Consider the following 17,587-nt stretch of genomic DNA (forward strand, 5'->3'; position numbering starts at 1 on the left):
CAGACCTTCCTATAGCAGCAAACCTGTGGCTGGTAGGAGGCCTATAGACTTCTAAGGGCTGGCATTACAGTAACTAGGACAGTCTCTCAGAAACCTGTTTCTAACAAGCAAGGAAAATCCAACTGACCTTCTGGTGTACATACACACACACACACACACACACCCCACTTCTTCCAAGTCCTGAGCCTCCTCACTGTTGTTCCATCACCCTACATTCCATAGTAGAGACAATAGCCGGCACCTGCCCTCTTCAGATATCTGGCAGAGCCTGTGGTCATGCTTCCAGGCTTTACCTGAATGAACCCACCAGCCATTTTTTTGTTCAGTAGAAATGAATAAATGGGAGCTGAGAGGAAATAACATTAAAGGTGACTTCAGGCTGCCACCTTCACCCTCCAGTGCCTTTTTTCAGACACTTCAGAGAGTCCCCATGGGCTTTTCCCCAGGATGACTCTCATAACATGACTAAGACTGAACTGGGACCGAGACTCTAGGTCTTTGTTACCACAGGCTGCAGTGATCGAGAGCCTCCAACTACAACTGCCAATCCAGCCCTGCTCAGACAAGACTGAACATGCAGGAGGCAGCCATTTCAAAATGCTTACCTGAGCTCTTTCCCTTCCCTCCAGATGCTGCCTAAAGACCAAAGAAATATATAGAACTGAGGGAAATCTCAATCAGTATTGGAGAAGAGGGATCATCCAGAATCTCAGAAGAACTGGTGGGAGAAATCATGTGCTGGGGACCAGGGTAGGAGGGCTGCTTGGCTGGTTAGGGCACATACATGAAGGTTGGGCCTGTGAAGGTGGATATCCCTGCCCCCCACCTAGCAGGAACCCAGACCTGGTGATAACAATGTCAATTCTGTGACTGGGCTTTCTCTTCGTTTCTAGTGAAGGCTGACTGCCCTTTCCTCCACAGCACGGATAATTAAGCAGGATCTTGGGCAAACTTTCAATGGAACCTTAGATGTCTTGACAACTGCTTGCTTTTTAAGTAAAGGAAAGAGCCTGTCTACTTGTCATCCGAGTCAGGCAAGAGGAAGCCATGACGGGTGAAGCACAGGTCCACAGCTGCTGCCTCAGTGAGGAAATGAGTCAGGACGCCTCATCCTTGGGTGAAATGAAAACCAGATATTGGCTTCAGGGTAATAGCTTACCATTATCTTCCCCCTTTCCTCCCTCTGGATACCTGGACTATCACTTTTACATAGGAAAGGAAAATAACTAATATTTAAATATTACTCGAGTATCACATAAGATACAGAATAGAGGACATGTGAAATACTGTCCTGGTTTGAGCCTTCTGAGATCTTAAAATTTTTGTGTCACAGCAATTAATCAAAAAAGTCTGATATACAGGGGTGCCTGGGTGGCTCAGTGGGTTAAGCCGCTGCCTTCAGCTCAGGTCATGATCTCAGGGTCCTGGGATAGAGTCCTGCATCAGGCTCTCTGCTCAGCGGGGAGCCTGCTTCCTCCTCTCTCTCTCTGCCTGCCTCTCTGCCTATTTGTGATCTCTCTCTGTCAAATAAATAAATAAAATCTTAAAAAAAAAAAAAAAGTCTGATATACAGATGGACGGAAATGCTCAAGTATGAAAGACCCAAACACACACCGAACTGTGATTACCTAACCAGCATCAGTCTCATGTTCAAGCTTTTTTTTTAAATTGAGTTTGTTACAGTAACAACGCAGTGATTATTCATCACTGTGAAATATCCAGAAGTCATTCCAACACAGAACCCATGAAAGAATCCAACCCATTAAGTGTTGCTTGTTATTTCAAGCCAGTGCATCTCAGGAGACCATGTAGCTTCAAGGTCTTCACAACAATGCATCCAAGACACTCAAATACCAAGTCGACTCAAATAAGCTTCCCAAGCAGCTTTTCGGTACAACTCCGTTGCTTCCAGACGATTGGATGCTGATGTTATGCCCCGGCCTACAATGATGATATCAGAACCTCGTTTGCCAATAACTTCTTGTGGACTGTTGTACTGTTGGCCAAGATTATCCCCTGCACAAAAACACAAGTCACTGTTAAACATGATACAAAAAAAGAATGAACGAAACCCCCCAAAAAACAAAACAAAAAACCAAGAAACCAATCAAATCAGTTTGCTGAAAAGGAATCTAACCAGCTTTATTTATTTTTTTTTTTTAAGATTTTTTATTTATTTATTTGCCAGTGATAGAGGGAGAGAGAGCGAGCAAGCACAGGCAGACAGAGAGGCAGGCAGAGGCAGAGGGAGAAGCAGGCTCCCTGCCGAGCAAGGAGCCCGATGTGGGACTCGATCCCAGGATGCTGGGATCATGACCTGAGCCGAAGGCAGCCGCTTAACCAACTGAGCCACCCAGGCGTCCCCTAACCAGCTTTAAATAAAAAATGTGCCATAGTGCTCTCCATGTCCCTCCTGGACAGCAAGTGATTAAAAGCAGTTGAAGGGACCCCTTAGATATGCCAGAGATCCCATGGCAGAGGTAGATGCAAACCCGCTCCTCTTCAGTGTTGAATTTTAGCCCATTTATATTGTTAACAGTATCAAAAACTAGGAAACCTCTTATGTTGCCAAGAAAGGTTCATTACCAAAAACCAATAAAAATCGGCCTTACAATAAAGGACAAGGATACTACTACACATCTCAGAATCACTGTTAAAGTGTTGGAAAATTCCTCGCACCTCTAACTGGACCACACCAAAATGAGTCTGTGACAACCTCCTCAAGTGCTCAGACTGTAGACTAGAAACCCTAATCCTTAATCTTGATTTTACTTCCTTTACTCTATCACATATGTTTCAACTAATTTACTCTATTTTTTAACTGAAGTACAACTGACTTACAATATCCTATTACTCACTATATGTCATAATGATTTGATATTTTTATACATTAGAACTGACCTCTAAATCATTACTATCAGTCGTGACACAAAGTTATTACCATGACTATATTCCCTGTGCTGTATATTACATCCCCAGGGCTTGCTTATTTTATAACCAGAAGTGTTTGTATTCTTAATCCCCTTCACCTGTTTCACCCACTCCCCAACTGTTCACCCAACTAATAACACTTTTGTTTCCTGAGTTGGTTTCTGGTTTATTTGGTTGGTTTTTTCTAGATTCTAGTGTAAGTGAAACCCTAAGCTATTAGTCTTTGACTTATTTTACTTGGCATAATACCCTCTAGGTTCATCACTGTTGTCAAAAATGACAAAATTTCATTTTTTAAAAAAAATGTCTGAGTAACATACATTTGTATAACCTTTACCACATCTTTCTCCGTCTATTAATGGACACTTGGGCTGCTTCAATATTTTGGCTATTGTAAATAATCCTGCAATGAACATATGGGTGCATAGCCTCTTCAAATTAGTGGTTTTGTTTTCTTCTAATAAAATACCCAGAACTGGAACTGCTGATTGTAGGACAGTGTTATTTTTAATTTTTTTGAGAGACCTTACTGTTTTCCACAGTGGCTGTACCAATTTACTTTCCTATCCAACGCTGGTGAACTAGGTAGGGTTCCCTCTTCTTCACACCTTGTTCTCTGATGATCAGTCATGTTGAGTCTTCTCATGTACCTGTTGACCAGCTGCATGTCTCCTTTGGAAATATGTCTATTCAGGTCATTTTATACCAGGGTTGGTTTTTTTGTTTTTTTTTTTTTTTTAAAGGAAATGTGTAACTTCTTTATATATTCTGGATATTATCTTTTTATCCTTATTTGATGTATTATTTGCAAATTCCTTCCCCTTTCAATGTGTGCCTTTTCCTTTAACTGATGGTTTCCTTTGCAAAAACTTTTTAGTTGGATATAATCTCAGTACTTCAGTTTTTGTTGCCCTTGCTTTTGGAGACTGATCCAAAAAAATATTGTTAAAACTAATATAAAAGAGCTTGCTACCTTTATTTTCTTCCAGGAGTTTACAACTTCAGGTCTCACATTCACGCTTGAATACATTTTGAATTTATTTTTGCATAAGATTTAAGAAGTGGTCCAGTTTAATTCTCCTGTGTGTAGCTGTCCAGTTTCCCCAACACCATTTATTAAAGATTGACTGTCTTTTCCCCATTGTACATCTTATTTCCTTGGTCACAGATTAACTGATCATATGACAGTGTTTCTCTTGTGGTCTCTCCATTCCATTCCATTGATCTATGTGTCTGTTTCCCCGCCAACAGTAAATCACTTCAATTACTATAGTTTCTTGTAATTACAGTTTGAAATCGGGGAGCACGATATTTCCAGCTTCATTCCTCTTCCTCAAGACTGCTTTGATTAATTGAGGTCTTTTGTGGTTCTATACAAATTCTAGGATTCTTTGTATTACTTCTGTTAAAAAAAAGTCATTGTTACTTTAATGGAACTTGCACTGAATCTGTAGACAGCTTTGGGTAGTACGGACATTTCATAATTCTTTCAATCTGTGAACACACAATATTTTTCTATGTATTTACTTCATCTTCAACTTTTCATCAACAGCTTAACAGTTTTCAAAGTACAGGTTTTTTACTTCCTTGGTTAAATTTATTCCTAAGTATTTTATTCCTTTGGATGCAATTGTAAATGGGGTTTCTTCTCTCTGTGATAGCTTATTTGTGCATTGAAACAACTGATGTTAATTTTGTAGCCTGAGAACTCCACTGAATTCATTTATTCTAAGTTTTTTGGTGGACTCATGTTTTCTGTAGAGACATACCTTATTTTATTGCACTTCACTGTGCTTTGCAGATACTACATTTTTGACAGAGAGAAGGTTTGTGGCAACCTTGTATTCAGCAAGTCTCTTGGCCCCATTTTTCCAAAAGCCTTTGCTTACTTTGTACCTCTATCACATACTGGTACTTTTCACAGTATTTCAAAATTTCTTCATTATTGTTATATTTGTTACAGTAATCTGTTTTGGGGCACAACAAAGTGTGCCCACATAAGATGGTGACCTTAATTAATGTATGTGTTCTATCTGCACCACCACCAGCCATCTCTCTCCCTCTTCTTGTCCCTCCCTACTCCCTGAGACACAGCAATATTGAAATTAGGCCACTTAATAATCATACAATGCTTGAAGTGTTCAAGTGAAAGGAATAGTCACATGCCTCTCACTTTGAATCAAAAGCTAGAAGTGCCTTAGTGAGAAAGGCATACTGAAAGCCAAGATGGGCTGAAAACTAGTCCTCTTGCAGCAAACAGCAAAGCTGTGAATGCGAAGAAAAAGTTCTTGAAGGAAATTAGAAGTGCTACTCTACTGAACACATGAAAGATAAGCAACACAACCTTATTGCTGATATGGAGAAAGTTTCAGTGGTCTGGGCAGAAGAGCAAATCAGGCACAACACTCTCTTAACCCAAAGCCTAATCAGAGGGAGTCCCCAACTCTCTTCAATTCTAGGAAGGCTGAAAGAGGTGAGGAAGTTGCAGAAGAAAAGCTGGAAGCTACCAGAGGCTGGCTTATGAGGTTTAGGGAAAGAAATCTCTAACATAATAGTGTAAAGTAGGGGTGCCTGGGTGGCACAGTTGGCTGAATGTCTGACTCTTGGTTTTGGCTCAGGTCATGATCTCAGATCCTGAGATCAAGCCCTGCATCAGGTTCTGCAGTCAGTGAGGAGTCTGCTACAGTTTCTCTTTCCCTCTCCTCTTGCCCCTCTCCAAAGCACGCTCCCTCCCCCATATATGTATCCAGAAAATCTAGATCAGATAGTTAACAGAAGTGGCTACACCAGATTTTCAGTGTATATTAAACAGCCTTCTATGGAAAGATGCCATCTAGGACTCTCATAGCTGGAGAGGAGAAATCAGTGCCTGGCTTCAAAGTTTCAAAGGACAGACTGACCCTCTTTTATTGGGTGCTGATGCAGTTTGTGACTTTAGGTTGAAGCCAATGCTTGCTTACCATTCCGAATATCCTAGGGTCCTTAAGATTTATGCTAAATCTACTCTACCTATGTTCTGTAAATGGAATGATAAAGCCTAGAGGACAGCACATTTGTCTATAACACAGTTCACTGAATATTTAAGTCCACTGTGGAGACCTACTGCTCAGAAGATTCCAAATATTACTGCTTCCTGACAGTGTACTTGCTTACCCAAGAATTTTGTTGGAGATGTACATGAGATTAATGTTGTTATGCCTGCTAAAACAAAATCTATCCTGCAGCCCATACACAGATCAAGGAGTAATTTTGAATTTCAAGTCTTATTATTTAAGAAATACATCTCATGTGGCTCAGTCATTTAAGCATCCAACTCTTGATGTCTGTTCAGGTCATGGTCTCATGGGTCCTGAGATCAGGCCCCATATCAGGGTCTGCACTCCACAGGGAGTCTGCCCGATCTCTTCCTGTTGCTCCCCCCACTCACCCTCTCTCAGGTACGCATGTTCACTCTCTCTAAAATGAATATATATATATATATATATTTAAAGATTTTATCTGACAGACACAGTGAGAGAGGTAACACAATCAGGGGGAGTGGAAGAGGGAGAAGCAGGCTCCCCACAGAGCAGGGAACCCAATGCAGGGCTCCATCCCAGGATCGTGGGATCATGACCTGAGCCAAAGGCAGATGCTTAACAACTGAGCCACCCAGGTGCCCCAAAAAATAAATCTTTAAAAAAAAAAAAAAAAAAAAAAAAAAAAAAAAAAGCTCGCAAAGCTATAGCTGCCAAAGACTGTGAGTCCTCTAATGGATCTGGGCAAAGTATACTGAAAACCTGGAAAGGAGTCACCATTCAAGCTGCCATTAAGAACATTTGCAGTTCACAGGAAGAGATCAAAATACCATCATTAACGGGAAGAATTTGGAAGTTGCTCCAGGCCTCATGGAGGACTTTGCGGGGTTCAAGACTTTAGTGGAAGAGTAACTGCAGATATGGGGGAAAATAGAGAACTAGAATTAGAAGTGAAGCCTGAAAATGTGAATGAACTGCTGCAATCTCATGATAAAACCTGAACAGATGAAGAGTTGCTTCTTATGAATAAGCCAAGAACCAAGAAAATGGCTTCTTGAAATGAAAACTACTCTGGTCAAGATGCTGGTAAGACTGTTCAAAGGACAACAAAGGATTCAGAATATTACCTAAACTTAGTTAATAAAGCAGGGTTTGAGAGGATTGACTCCAATTTTGAAAGATGTTCTACTGTGGTTAAAAATGCTATCAGGGGTGCCTGGGTGGCTCAGTGGGTTAAAGCCTCTGCCTTCGGCTTGGGTCAAGATCCCAGTGTCCTGGGATCGAGCCCCACATCAGGCTGTCTGCTCAGCGGAGAGCCTGCTTCCTCCTCTCTCTCTCTGCCTGCCTTTCTGTCTACTTGTGATCTCTATCAAATAAAATCTTAAAAAATAAAAAACGCTATCAAACAGGGGTGCCTGGGTGGCTCAGTCAGTCAAACATCTGATTCTTAATCTCAGCTCAGGTCTTGATTTTGGGGTCATGAGTTCAAGCCCTGCACTGGACTCCACATTGAATGTGGGGCCTGTTGAACAAAACAAAAAACAAAAAACTGTCCAACAGCACTGCATGCTATAGGAATTATTCATGAAAAAGTCTGTTGATACAACACACTTCATTGTCTTATTTTTAAAAATTGCCAGAGCTGCCCCAAACTTCAGCAATCACCACCATGATCAGTTAGCATCAAAATCAAGGCACTCGAATTACTTTGTAATTTTAGGCATAAAGCTACTGAACACTTAATACTCTACAGCAGAAACACAACCCTTAAACGCACTGTGAGACCAAAAGGTTTACTTGACTTGCTTTATTGCAGTATCTACTGCAGTGGTCTGGTACTGAAGCTGCAGTACCTCTGAAGTGTTTCTGTGTATAGTATTACATCATCTACAACTACTGAGTTTGACTTTTTCCTTTCTAATTTGGATGCTTTTTATTTTTCTTGCCAGAATGCTGTCAGTTGGACTTCCAAGGCTATGCTGAGTATTTTTTATTGAGGTATAATTAATATGTAACATTAGTTTCAGATATACAACATGATTTGATATTGGTACACATTGCCAACTCATCACAGTAGGTATAGTCGACAATTATCACCTTGAGTAATGACAAAAAAATCTGTGTGTGTGATGAGCATGTTTAAGACTTACCCTCTTAGCAACTTCCCAAAATGCAATAGAGTATTATTAACTACAGTCACCATGCTGTACATTACATCCCTCTTTTTGACACCCTTCACCCATTTTGCCCACTCCCCAACCCCAGGCAACCACTAATCTGTTCTCCAGATCTATAAACTTGTTTTGTTTTGTTTTAGATTTCACACACAGTGAAAGCATATGGTATTTGTCATTCTCTGGCTTATTTCACTTAGCATTACGCCCTCAAGGTCCATCTATGTTGTCACAAATGGCAAGATTTCATTGTTTTTACGTCATAATATTCCATTGTGTGTACATATATTCTCTTCATCCACTGGACACTGAGGCTGTTTCCAAATCTTGGCTATTTAAATAATCCCACAATGAATACAGGGGTGTATGGCTGATTCTGAGTTAGTGTTTTTGTTTTCCTTGGATCAGTACTCAGAAATGAAATTACTGGGTCATACAATTTTAAGTTTTTGAGGAACCTCCACACTGTTTTCCATGTTAACTGTACCAATTTACATTTCCAGCAACAGTGCACAAGGCTTCCCTTTTCTCTACAGCTTTCCCAGCACTTCTTGTCTTTTTGATAATAGCCAATCTGACAGGTGTTAGGTGCTATCTCACTATGGCTTTGATTTGTTTTTCCCTGATGATTAGTAACATTTAATATCTTTTTGTGTGCCTGTTGGCCATCTTATGTCTTCTTTGTAAAATGTCTTTTCAGATCTTCTGCCTTTTTTTTTTTTTTAAGATTTTATTTGTTTATTTGACAGAGATCACAAGTAGGCAGAGAGGCAGGCAGAGAGAGGAAGGGAAGCAAGCTCCCTGCCGAGCAGAGAGCCCGATGTGGGACTCGATCCCAGGACCCTGAGATCATGACCTGAGCCGAAGGCAGAGGATTAACCCACTGAGCCACCCAGGCGCCCTTCTGCCTATTTTTTAATTGGATTTTTTTCTTCTGGCTACTGAGGCATGAGTTTATTATATATTTGGGGTATTACTCCCTTATTAAATATAGGATTAGGAAACTTCCTCCCATTTAGTAGGCTGCCTTTTAATTTTGTTGATGGTTTGCTGTGCGGAATCTTTTTAGTTTGATACAATTCCACTTTTTAATTTTTGCTTTCGTTGCTTTTAGTTTTGGTCAGATTAAGAAAAAAAAAATCACTACCAAAACTAATGTCAAGGAGCTTACCAACTATGTTTTCTTCTAGGAGTTTTATGGTTTCAAGCCTTTAAGTCCTTAATCTATTTGGTATTAAATTCTGTGTATGGTTTAAGACAGTGACACAGTCTCATTCTCTTGCATGTGATTATCCAGTTTTTCCAACACCATTTTATTCAAAATAATGTCCTTTCCCATTGTAAGTCTCGGCTCCTTTGTCATAAATTAATTGACAACATATGCACGAGTGTATTTCTTGGCCCTCTGTGTTCCACTGATATGTGTCTGTTTTTATATCAATATTGTTTTGATTGCTATAGCTTTGTAATTGTATTTTGAAATCAGGGAGTGTGATGCCTTTAATTTTGCGTTTTTTCTCAGGATTGCTTTAGCTATTCGGGGTCTTTTCTGATTCCATACAAATATTAGGATAGTCTGTTCCATTTCATTGAAAGATCCCACTGGAATTTTCATAATGAATGCATCAAATCTATTGAGTAGTATGGACATTTTAACAACATTACATCTTTCAACCTGTGAGCATGAGTATATTCCCATTTATCTGTGTCATCTTCGATTCTTTCATCAGTGTCTTCCAGTTTTCGGTATACAGGTCTTTAAAAACTCTTTGGTTAAATTTATTCCTATGTAATTTATTCTTTTTAATGCCACTGTAAATGTGATGGTCTTAAATTTCTCTTTCTGATAGTATGATATTAAGTGTATAGAAATGCAATGGATTTTTATATCCTGCAACTTGACTGAATTCATTTATTCTAACAATTTTTTGGTGGAGTCTTTAGGGTTTTCTATAAAATATATAATCTACAAATAGTGACAGTTCTATGTTTTCATTTCCAATTTGGATGACTCTTGTTTCTTTTTTTTGACTAACTTCTGTGGCCAGGACTTTCCAGTACTATGAAATAAAAGCGGTGAGAGTGGGCATCCTGGTCTTATTCCTGATCTTAAAGGAAAAGCTTTGATCTTTTCACTGCTGAGTAGGATGTTAACTGTGGGCTTTTAATACATGGCCTTTATTAAGCTAAGGTATGTTCTCTCTATATCCACTTTAAATCTTTGTCATAAATGGATACTGAATTTTGTCAAATCGTTCTTTCTGCATGTGGTGAGATGATCATATAATTTTTATCCTTCATTTTGTTAATGTGGTATATCACTGATCTGTAGAAGTTGAACCATCCTCGAATTCCTGGAATTAATCCCAGCTGATCATTGTGTCAATTTTTTTGAGAGTTTATTTTAAAGAGAGAGAGAGAGAGCATGTACCTGCAGGGCAGAGGGAGAGAATCCTCAAGCAGACTTTGTGTGTGGAGCCTCATGCAGGGCTTGATCCAAGAACTATAAGATCATATCTTGAGCTGAAACCAAGAGCTAGATGCTCAATTGCTACTGAGCCACCCAGATGCCTGGGTACATGATCCTTTTAAGATACCATTGAATTCAGTTTTCCTATTTTGTTCAGAATTTTTGCATCTTTGTTCATCAAGAATATATTGGTTTATAATTTTCTGTTTTTATAGCATTTTACTATCAGATTTTGGGGCCTAAAATATTATCTAACCTGAGGAATGTTCCAGGTGCACTTAAGAAAGAGTATTCTGCTGCTTTTGGATGGAATGTTCCATATATATCTCTTAAGTCCATCTGGTCTAATGCGTTAAGGCTGATGTTCATTTACTGGTTTTCTGTTTGGATGATCTATTAAGTGAGGTGTTAAAATCCCCTACTATTCTTGGATTACTGTGTATTTCTCCCTTTAGGACTGCTGATACTTGCTTTTATACATTTAGGTGCTCCTATGGGGGCCAGAATATTTACAAATGTTACATCCTCTTGTTGGACTGACTCCATCATTATGTAATGATGCCCTTGTCTGTCTCTCATTATAATTTTTGTTTGAAAGTCTATTTGGTCTGATAAAAAGTGTATTCCTTTTGGTTTCCACTTGCATGCAGTATCTCCCATCTCTTCATTTTTAGTCTGTATGTTTAGTGAGGCTCTTATAGGCAGTAGATGGATAGGTCTGGTTTTTAAAGTCCTTTTCAGCCGCTTTTGATTGGAGAATTTCGTCCATTTAAGGTAATTATTGTTAGGTATGCACTTTCTGCCATTTTAAAAAATTGTTTTCTGGTTGCTCTCTGTTCTTCCCTTGTGATTTGATGACTTTTTAAAAAGATTTTATTTATTTATTTGACACAGAGAAAGAGAGATCACAAGTAGACAGAGAGGCAGGCAGAGAGAGAGGGGGAAGCAGGCTCCCCGCAGAGCAGGTAGCCCCATTCGAGGCTCCATCCCAGGACCCTGAGATCATGACCTGAGGCGAAGGCAGAGGCTTAACCCACTGAGCCACCCAGGCGCCCCAGTGTGATTTAATGACTTTAAGTGGTATGCTTGGATTTCTTTATCTTGTACATCTACTGAAGATTTTGCTTTGTTGTTACTGAAAGGCTTACATTTAACAACTTCATACAACATTTTGCTGTATTTTAAGTTGATAGCAAATTATGTTTGACAACAGTCTAAAGCTCTAAATTTTTTCTCCATCTTTTACATTTTTGAGACCACATTTTTAAGCCTTTCTGTCCTACCTATTCTTTAATTATTGGAATTAAAATTATTACTTTTGTCTTTTAACTTAGAAGGGACTAATCTACTACCTTCACCATATACTTACCTTTCTCGTGAGATATACTCTTTTATGTTTTCTTATTACTAATTAGCATCCTTTTGTTTCAGCTTAAAGAAGTCCCTTTAATATTTCTTGTAAGGCTGGTTTAGTGATGATGAACTCCTCCTCTAACTGTGGCTGTTGTGGAAAGCTTTTATCTCTCGATTCTAAAGTCTGCTGAGTACAGTTCTTTGTTGGAAGATTTTTCTTTGAGCACTTGGAATGTATCTCACCACTTCCTTTTGGCCTGCAGTCTCTGCAGAAAAATGTCTTACAGGAGTTTCCTTGTATACATACAAGGGAGCTGTTTTTTTCTTGCTGCTTTTAAGAGTCTCTCCTTGTCTTTAACTTCTTACATTTTAATTTTTTGTCCTCCCAAGTTTTTAAATTCCAGCTAGATAACATATAGTGCAATTGACATTTTGTGTCTTTAGTGGATTCCTCGGATTCAATTTATTTGGAACTTTCTGGGCTGGCTGGATCTGGATGTGTGTTTCCTTCCAATGGTTAGGAAGTTTTCAGTCATTACTTCCAATAATTTTTCTGTCCCTTTCTCTGTCCCTTCCTCCATTTTGGGACCCCTATAATGTAAATGTCAGTCCACTTAATGTCCCATAAACTATCTTCATTTTGCTGCTCTGATTGGGTGAGTTCCCCTACCTTGTCATCAAGTTTACTGATCTTCTGTTTCATCTAGTTTGCTACTGAACCCTGCCTCTCTATTTCTCAGTTTAGTTATTGTATTCCTCAGCTCTGGGACATTTATTTAGTATTTTCTTTTCTTTTTGTTGAAGTTGTCACTATGTCCATCCATTTTTTTCTGAGTGTGGTAAGCAACTTTACAACTATTACTCTGAATTCTTTATCCGGTACTTCATTAGTTTTTCTGAGGTTGTGTGTCTTATTCTTCATCTGGAACATAAAATCCTTTGTTTCTCCAATTTGCTTGTTGACTCTGTTGGTTTCTATGCATTAGATGAAATAACCACCTCTCCAAGTCTTGGAAAAATAGGTTTGCATAGAATAACTTTGTGTTCAAACCTGCCCTCTCAGCTGTCTCACAAAGCTTTGTGACTGTTTAAGCAGTCTACCGTATTTTCAATGGCTCCAGGCTGCTGGAAATATGCCAAGACTTGTCAGTGTCTCAAAGGGAAGGATTTTAGCACCTAGATTCAGGCTAATTGGAAGCCAGGCCCTCAGACACCAGCTTTTAAAATCAACTATATGTAGTTCTATGAGACCCCAAGCGTAAACCGCATTGGCCACCAGAGCCAGGTTATTTGGAAGAGTCTCCCCAGTGGCAGTAGCAAAAATCAGGGCCCCAGATGCACGTTTACCTTCTTCTCTGGGAGACACAGGCAAGGTCTAATACGAGGCAGAGGCAGAGTATAAAGATGGTGTTCACCATCTTTGTTCCCTGAAAAGAGCTCTGCAGGTCACAGATCCATGCCAAACTGGAAGCCTGCCAAAATCTGTCCCTTGTGCAAAAATATATTCAAAGATGTTCACTGCTGGTAAAACAGTCTAAATCTATCAAGAGGGGAAATGGTTAAACATATTATAGCCCAATTATAACTAGGAAACACTTTATTGTTAAAGGTAACTCTGGATGTGGAAATGCAATGTAGCCTCACACATACAAAACATTTTCCCACTCCCTGTGTGTTTGTTGTGTGTATGCAAAGCCAAGGTCTGGAAGGATACTTATGATCTCTGGAGAGGCAAGCTAGACTGGGGAATGAATGGTTCAATGAGATGGGTAGGACTTCTACAAGAATGACTAATATAAAATCTACTTTTCTCAATATTTGTACAGGTAACTTCTGGACACCTGGCAAATTCCACTGAGGCGTGACAAGCTAGTTGTCTTCATTTTAAATAGTTCTGCTGAGAACCCTACTGCTCAAAGTTCCAATTTCCAACTTCTTAGAAAGAGATGGGAAACTGGATAGAATAAACTCCCATAACTGTGATAAGCAATTTTCAGAAAAAATGTTTCTAGGTCCTGATTTCTTACCCATTCAAAACCAAAGCCACTTTATTGATCCCATAGGACATATAGAATCGCTTATTTTGGGGGCACTTGGGTATCTCAGTGGGTTAAGCATCAGCCTTCGGCTGGGGCCATGGTCTCAGGGTCCTGGGATCAAGCCCCACATTGGGCTCTCTGCTCAGCAGGGAGCCTGCTTGTCTGCCTACTTGTGATTTCTCTGTCAAATAAATAAGTAAAATCTTAAAAAAAAAAAAAAAAAAAAAGAAATGCTTATTTTTATAACCCAGTTTACTCCCTTTACTACAAACTATATTTGTCCTGTTTTTTAGCCACTCTAACTAACTACTTGTCTCAGACTGGTGAAAGTGTTACTAAGTTTGAGAGACACAAAAGAACCATATATCCCCACGCTTGAGAGTCACAATAGACATTAGCACATCAAGAGTTCTGCCTGGTCTTCTAAAAAACAAATATTGGATTTGGTTTAGCCTACAGCATTCTTCCTTGATCAGAGACTACCCTTTAAGGCAGCATATTTGGAGTATTAGTTGGGAAAAATTAAACTAATCAATTTCTAGGCATACTTCAACAAAAAGTAGCTTTTTAAAATTTCACAATTAGACTGCAAGCTCTTTTGCATATCTAGGTTAGTATTAGCAAGCCCAAGGGCTCATTCATTAAGGTTTTTCTCTTTAACAAATTTGTAGTAACACAAAATTTTATTGTGGGTAAAGAAGCATTTTGGAAAAACCATGACCAATAAATAGATTTACCTCCTGCTTCTAACTGAACTCCTGGAGTCAAGTGAAGAAATTCTGGTTTCATGCTTACTCGGGAGCCAGAAATAAAACCAAGCACAAATTCAGGATTCTCCTCTGCCATTCTAACCTAAAAGGAATATAATAGGAAAGTAGTTAATTACACAGAGTAATAGTTCTACAAATAAAAAAATCAACTCTATTAATAAAAAACTTTTGCTACTTTATAAATGTCTTCTGTTTGATATGAAACTCTTATCTAAAACAGGTAATCTTAGATATGAATCTACATACTTGATCCATTAAGACCCTGAGATAACCGCTTCTCCCAATTAATCATACCTTAAAAACATAAAAGACCCCTATACCGTGTCCATCTAAAACTGAGATGCTAAGTAATAATGCTTGCAAACCTACCTACTTCTAGAGGCTAGGTGGAGAGTACTCTAGAATACATTAATAATGGTAGGAAACCAAGCTGAAGACGTACTGCCGTACTGTCTACCTACACAGGGTACTGCTCCATATCCACCCACATTGCACCTTTTACCACATTCCTTTAACATATGCCAATAACTGATCTCCACCATTTCTATACCATTTCCTCACATTTACAGAAGTTTCTCTAGAAGGTCTGTCTTATTGGCTTCTCTGTAAGGTTCCTACTGTACTATTTGTGTCACCAAGTATTACCACCTCCCAACAAGCCATGTCTTGACCTTGAGCCAGACCCAGACTCCCAGAATGCCAAATACTAGCACTGACTCATGGACTCTGCTAGGAGAGGTGGGAAATCATATTCATGGTCAATTCAGAGGTGTGGTTAAAATGTGGCCCCAGGGCCAAATGATTTCTTCACCGCTCAACAGTATTTGAAGTAATACAAATAATAAATTCCCATGTAAAAATTAACACTTTGTTAAAACTTCTATTACTTATTTTGGGGGGGGTCATGAGAATTTTTTTATTTATTTACTTTCAGCATAACAGTATTCATTATTTTTGCACCACACCCAGTGCTCCATGCAATCCATGCCCTCTATAATACCCACTACTTGGTATCCCAACCTCCCACCCCCCGCCCCTTCAAAACCCTCAGATTGTTTTTCAGAGTCCATAGTCTCTCATGGTTCACCTCCCTGAAGCAGAAGGAAAACTTCCAGACTCTTTCTAGAAAGCCAGCATTACCCTGATCCCCAAACCAGGCAAAGACCCTACCAAAATGGAGAATTTCAGATCAATATCACTGATGAATATGGATGCTAAGATTCTCAACAAGATCCTAGCAAACAGGATCCAACAGCACATTAAAAAGATTATCCACCATGACCAGATGGGATTCATCCCTGGGCTACAAGGATGGTTCAACATTCGCAAATCAATCAATGTGATAGAAAAAATTAATATGAGGAGAGAGAAGAACCACATGGTCCTCTCAATTGATGCAGAAAAAGCATTTGACAAAACCCAGCATCCGTTCCTGATTATAACACTTCAAAGTATAGGAAGAGAGGCAACATTCCTGAACTTCATAAAACCTATCTATGAAAGACCCCCAGCAAATATCATCCTCAATGGAAAAAAGCTTGCAGCCTTCCCGTTGAGATCAGGAACACGACAAGGATGCCCACTCTCTCCACTCTTGATCAATATAGTATTAGAAGTCCTAGCAACAGCAATCAGACAACAAAGAGAAATAAAAGGTATCCAAATTGGCAATGAAGAAGTCAAACTCTCTCTCTTCACAGATGACATGATTCTTTATATGGAAAACCCAAAAGACTCCACCCCCAAACTACTGGAACTCATACAGCAATTCAGCAATGTGGCAGGATACAAAGTCAATGTACCGAAATCAATGGCTTTCTTATACACTAACAATGAAAATTCCTATTACTTTTTAAATTAATGGTCTTTAAAATATCTGTAAAGGAACTTTTTAACTAGATAATTATCCACCTCATTTTATTCTGGTGTGCATGGGTGGGGGGTTGAGACTAACATATATGGTGTTATAAGAACTTTTAATAATGGCAGGTTGGGGCGCCTGGGTGGCTCAGTGGGTTAATAAAGCCTCTGCCTTCAGTACAGGTCGTGATCTCCAGGTCCTGGGATCGAGCCCCATATCGGGCTCTCTGCTCAGCAGAGGGCCTGCTTCCTCCTCTCTCTCTGCCTACATGTGATCTCTGTCAAATAAATAAAATTTTTTTTTTTTTTTACAGAGAGAGAGATCACAAGTAGGCAGAGAGGCAGGCAGAGAGAGGGGGAAGCAGGCTCACTGCTGAGCAGAGAGCCCGATGCAGGGCTTGATCCCAGGACCCGGAGATCATGACCTGAGCCAAAGGCAGAGGCTTAACCCACTGAGCCACCCAGGCACCCCTAAATAAAATCTTAAAAAAAAAAAAAAAAAATTGGGGTTAATGGAGAAAACACCATCAGAACTCTATAGAGCTTTCCCACACAATACCAATTAATAGCAAAGACTGAAGAAAATAAAACTATGTCTGGACTGCTGTGATGAGAATGCATCTCTGTGACTTGAGAGATTCTGAGAAACTGCATGTCTGGAAAGAAACCCTTCCATTTCAACATATGGCAAAATGGAAAAAAAGACAAAAAAAACCCAACCATCTAAAGCCCAGATAAGGACAGGCAGATATTTGACCAAATACTTGTATCTCAATGTTTGTATCCCTTAAGTGCCCACTACTAGATATAAAATGTTATTATCTCGAAACTCTAGCACCCTAACATTACTGTTGCTCTAACAGCTGATTTTTTGGGGGCAGGGGTTCCATAAATCTCAAATTTGAGCTGTTTTCCTTCCCTGTCACTTCAAGCACAACAGTCCTGGCCTTCTGCACCCAGCCCCTCTGTCACT

The 17,587-nt window shown here is 39.4% G+C and overlaps 1 protein-coding gene across 1 annotated transcript in view; it reads right to left on the minus strand.

Annotated features, from left to right (window-relative positions):
• Window positions 1-1,619: 1,619 nt before the first annotated feature.
• The window catches only part of UMPS (uridine monophosphate synthetase), a 30,743-nt gene continuing 14,775 nt past the window's right edge, over window positions 1,620-17,587 (minus strand). The window contains exons 5-6 of the mRNA XM_045088786.1: window positions 14,722-14,836; window positions 1,620-2,016 (exon numbers count right to left, since the gene is read on the minus strand). Of these exons, the coding sequence (XP_044944721.1) occupies window positions 1,847-2,016; window positions 14,722-14,836 (285 nt within the window). The 3' untranslated portion in view covers window positions 1,620-1,846. The remainder of the gene's footprint in view (window positions 2,017-14,721; window positions 14,837-17,587) is intronic.

Source organism: Mustela putorius, unplaced genomic scaffold, assembly GCF_011764305.1.
Source record: "Mustela putorius furo isolate JIRA1106 unplaced genomic scaffold, ASM1176430v1.1 tig00003834_pilon_pilon_pilon, whole genome shotgun sequence".
Classification (NCBI taxonomy): domain Eukaryota; kingdom Metazoa; phylum Chordata; class Mammalia; order Carnivora; family Mustelidae; genus Mustela; species Mustela putorius.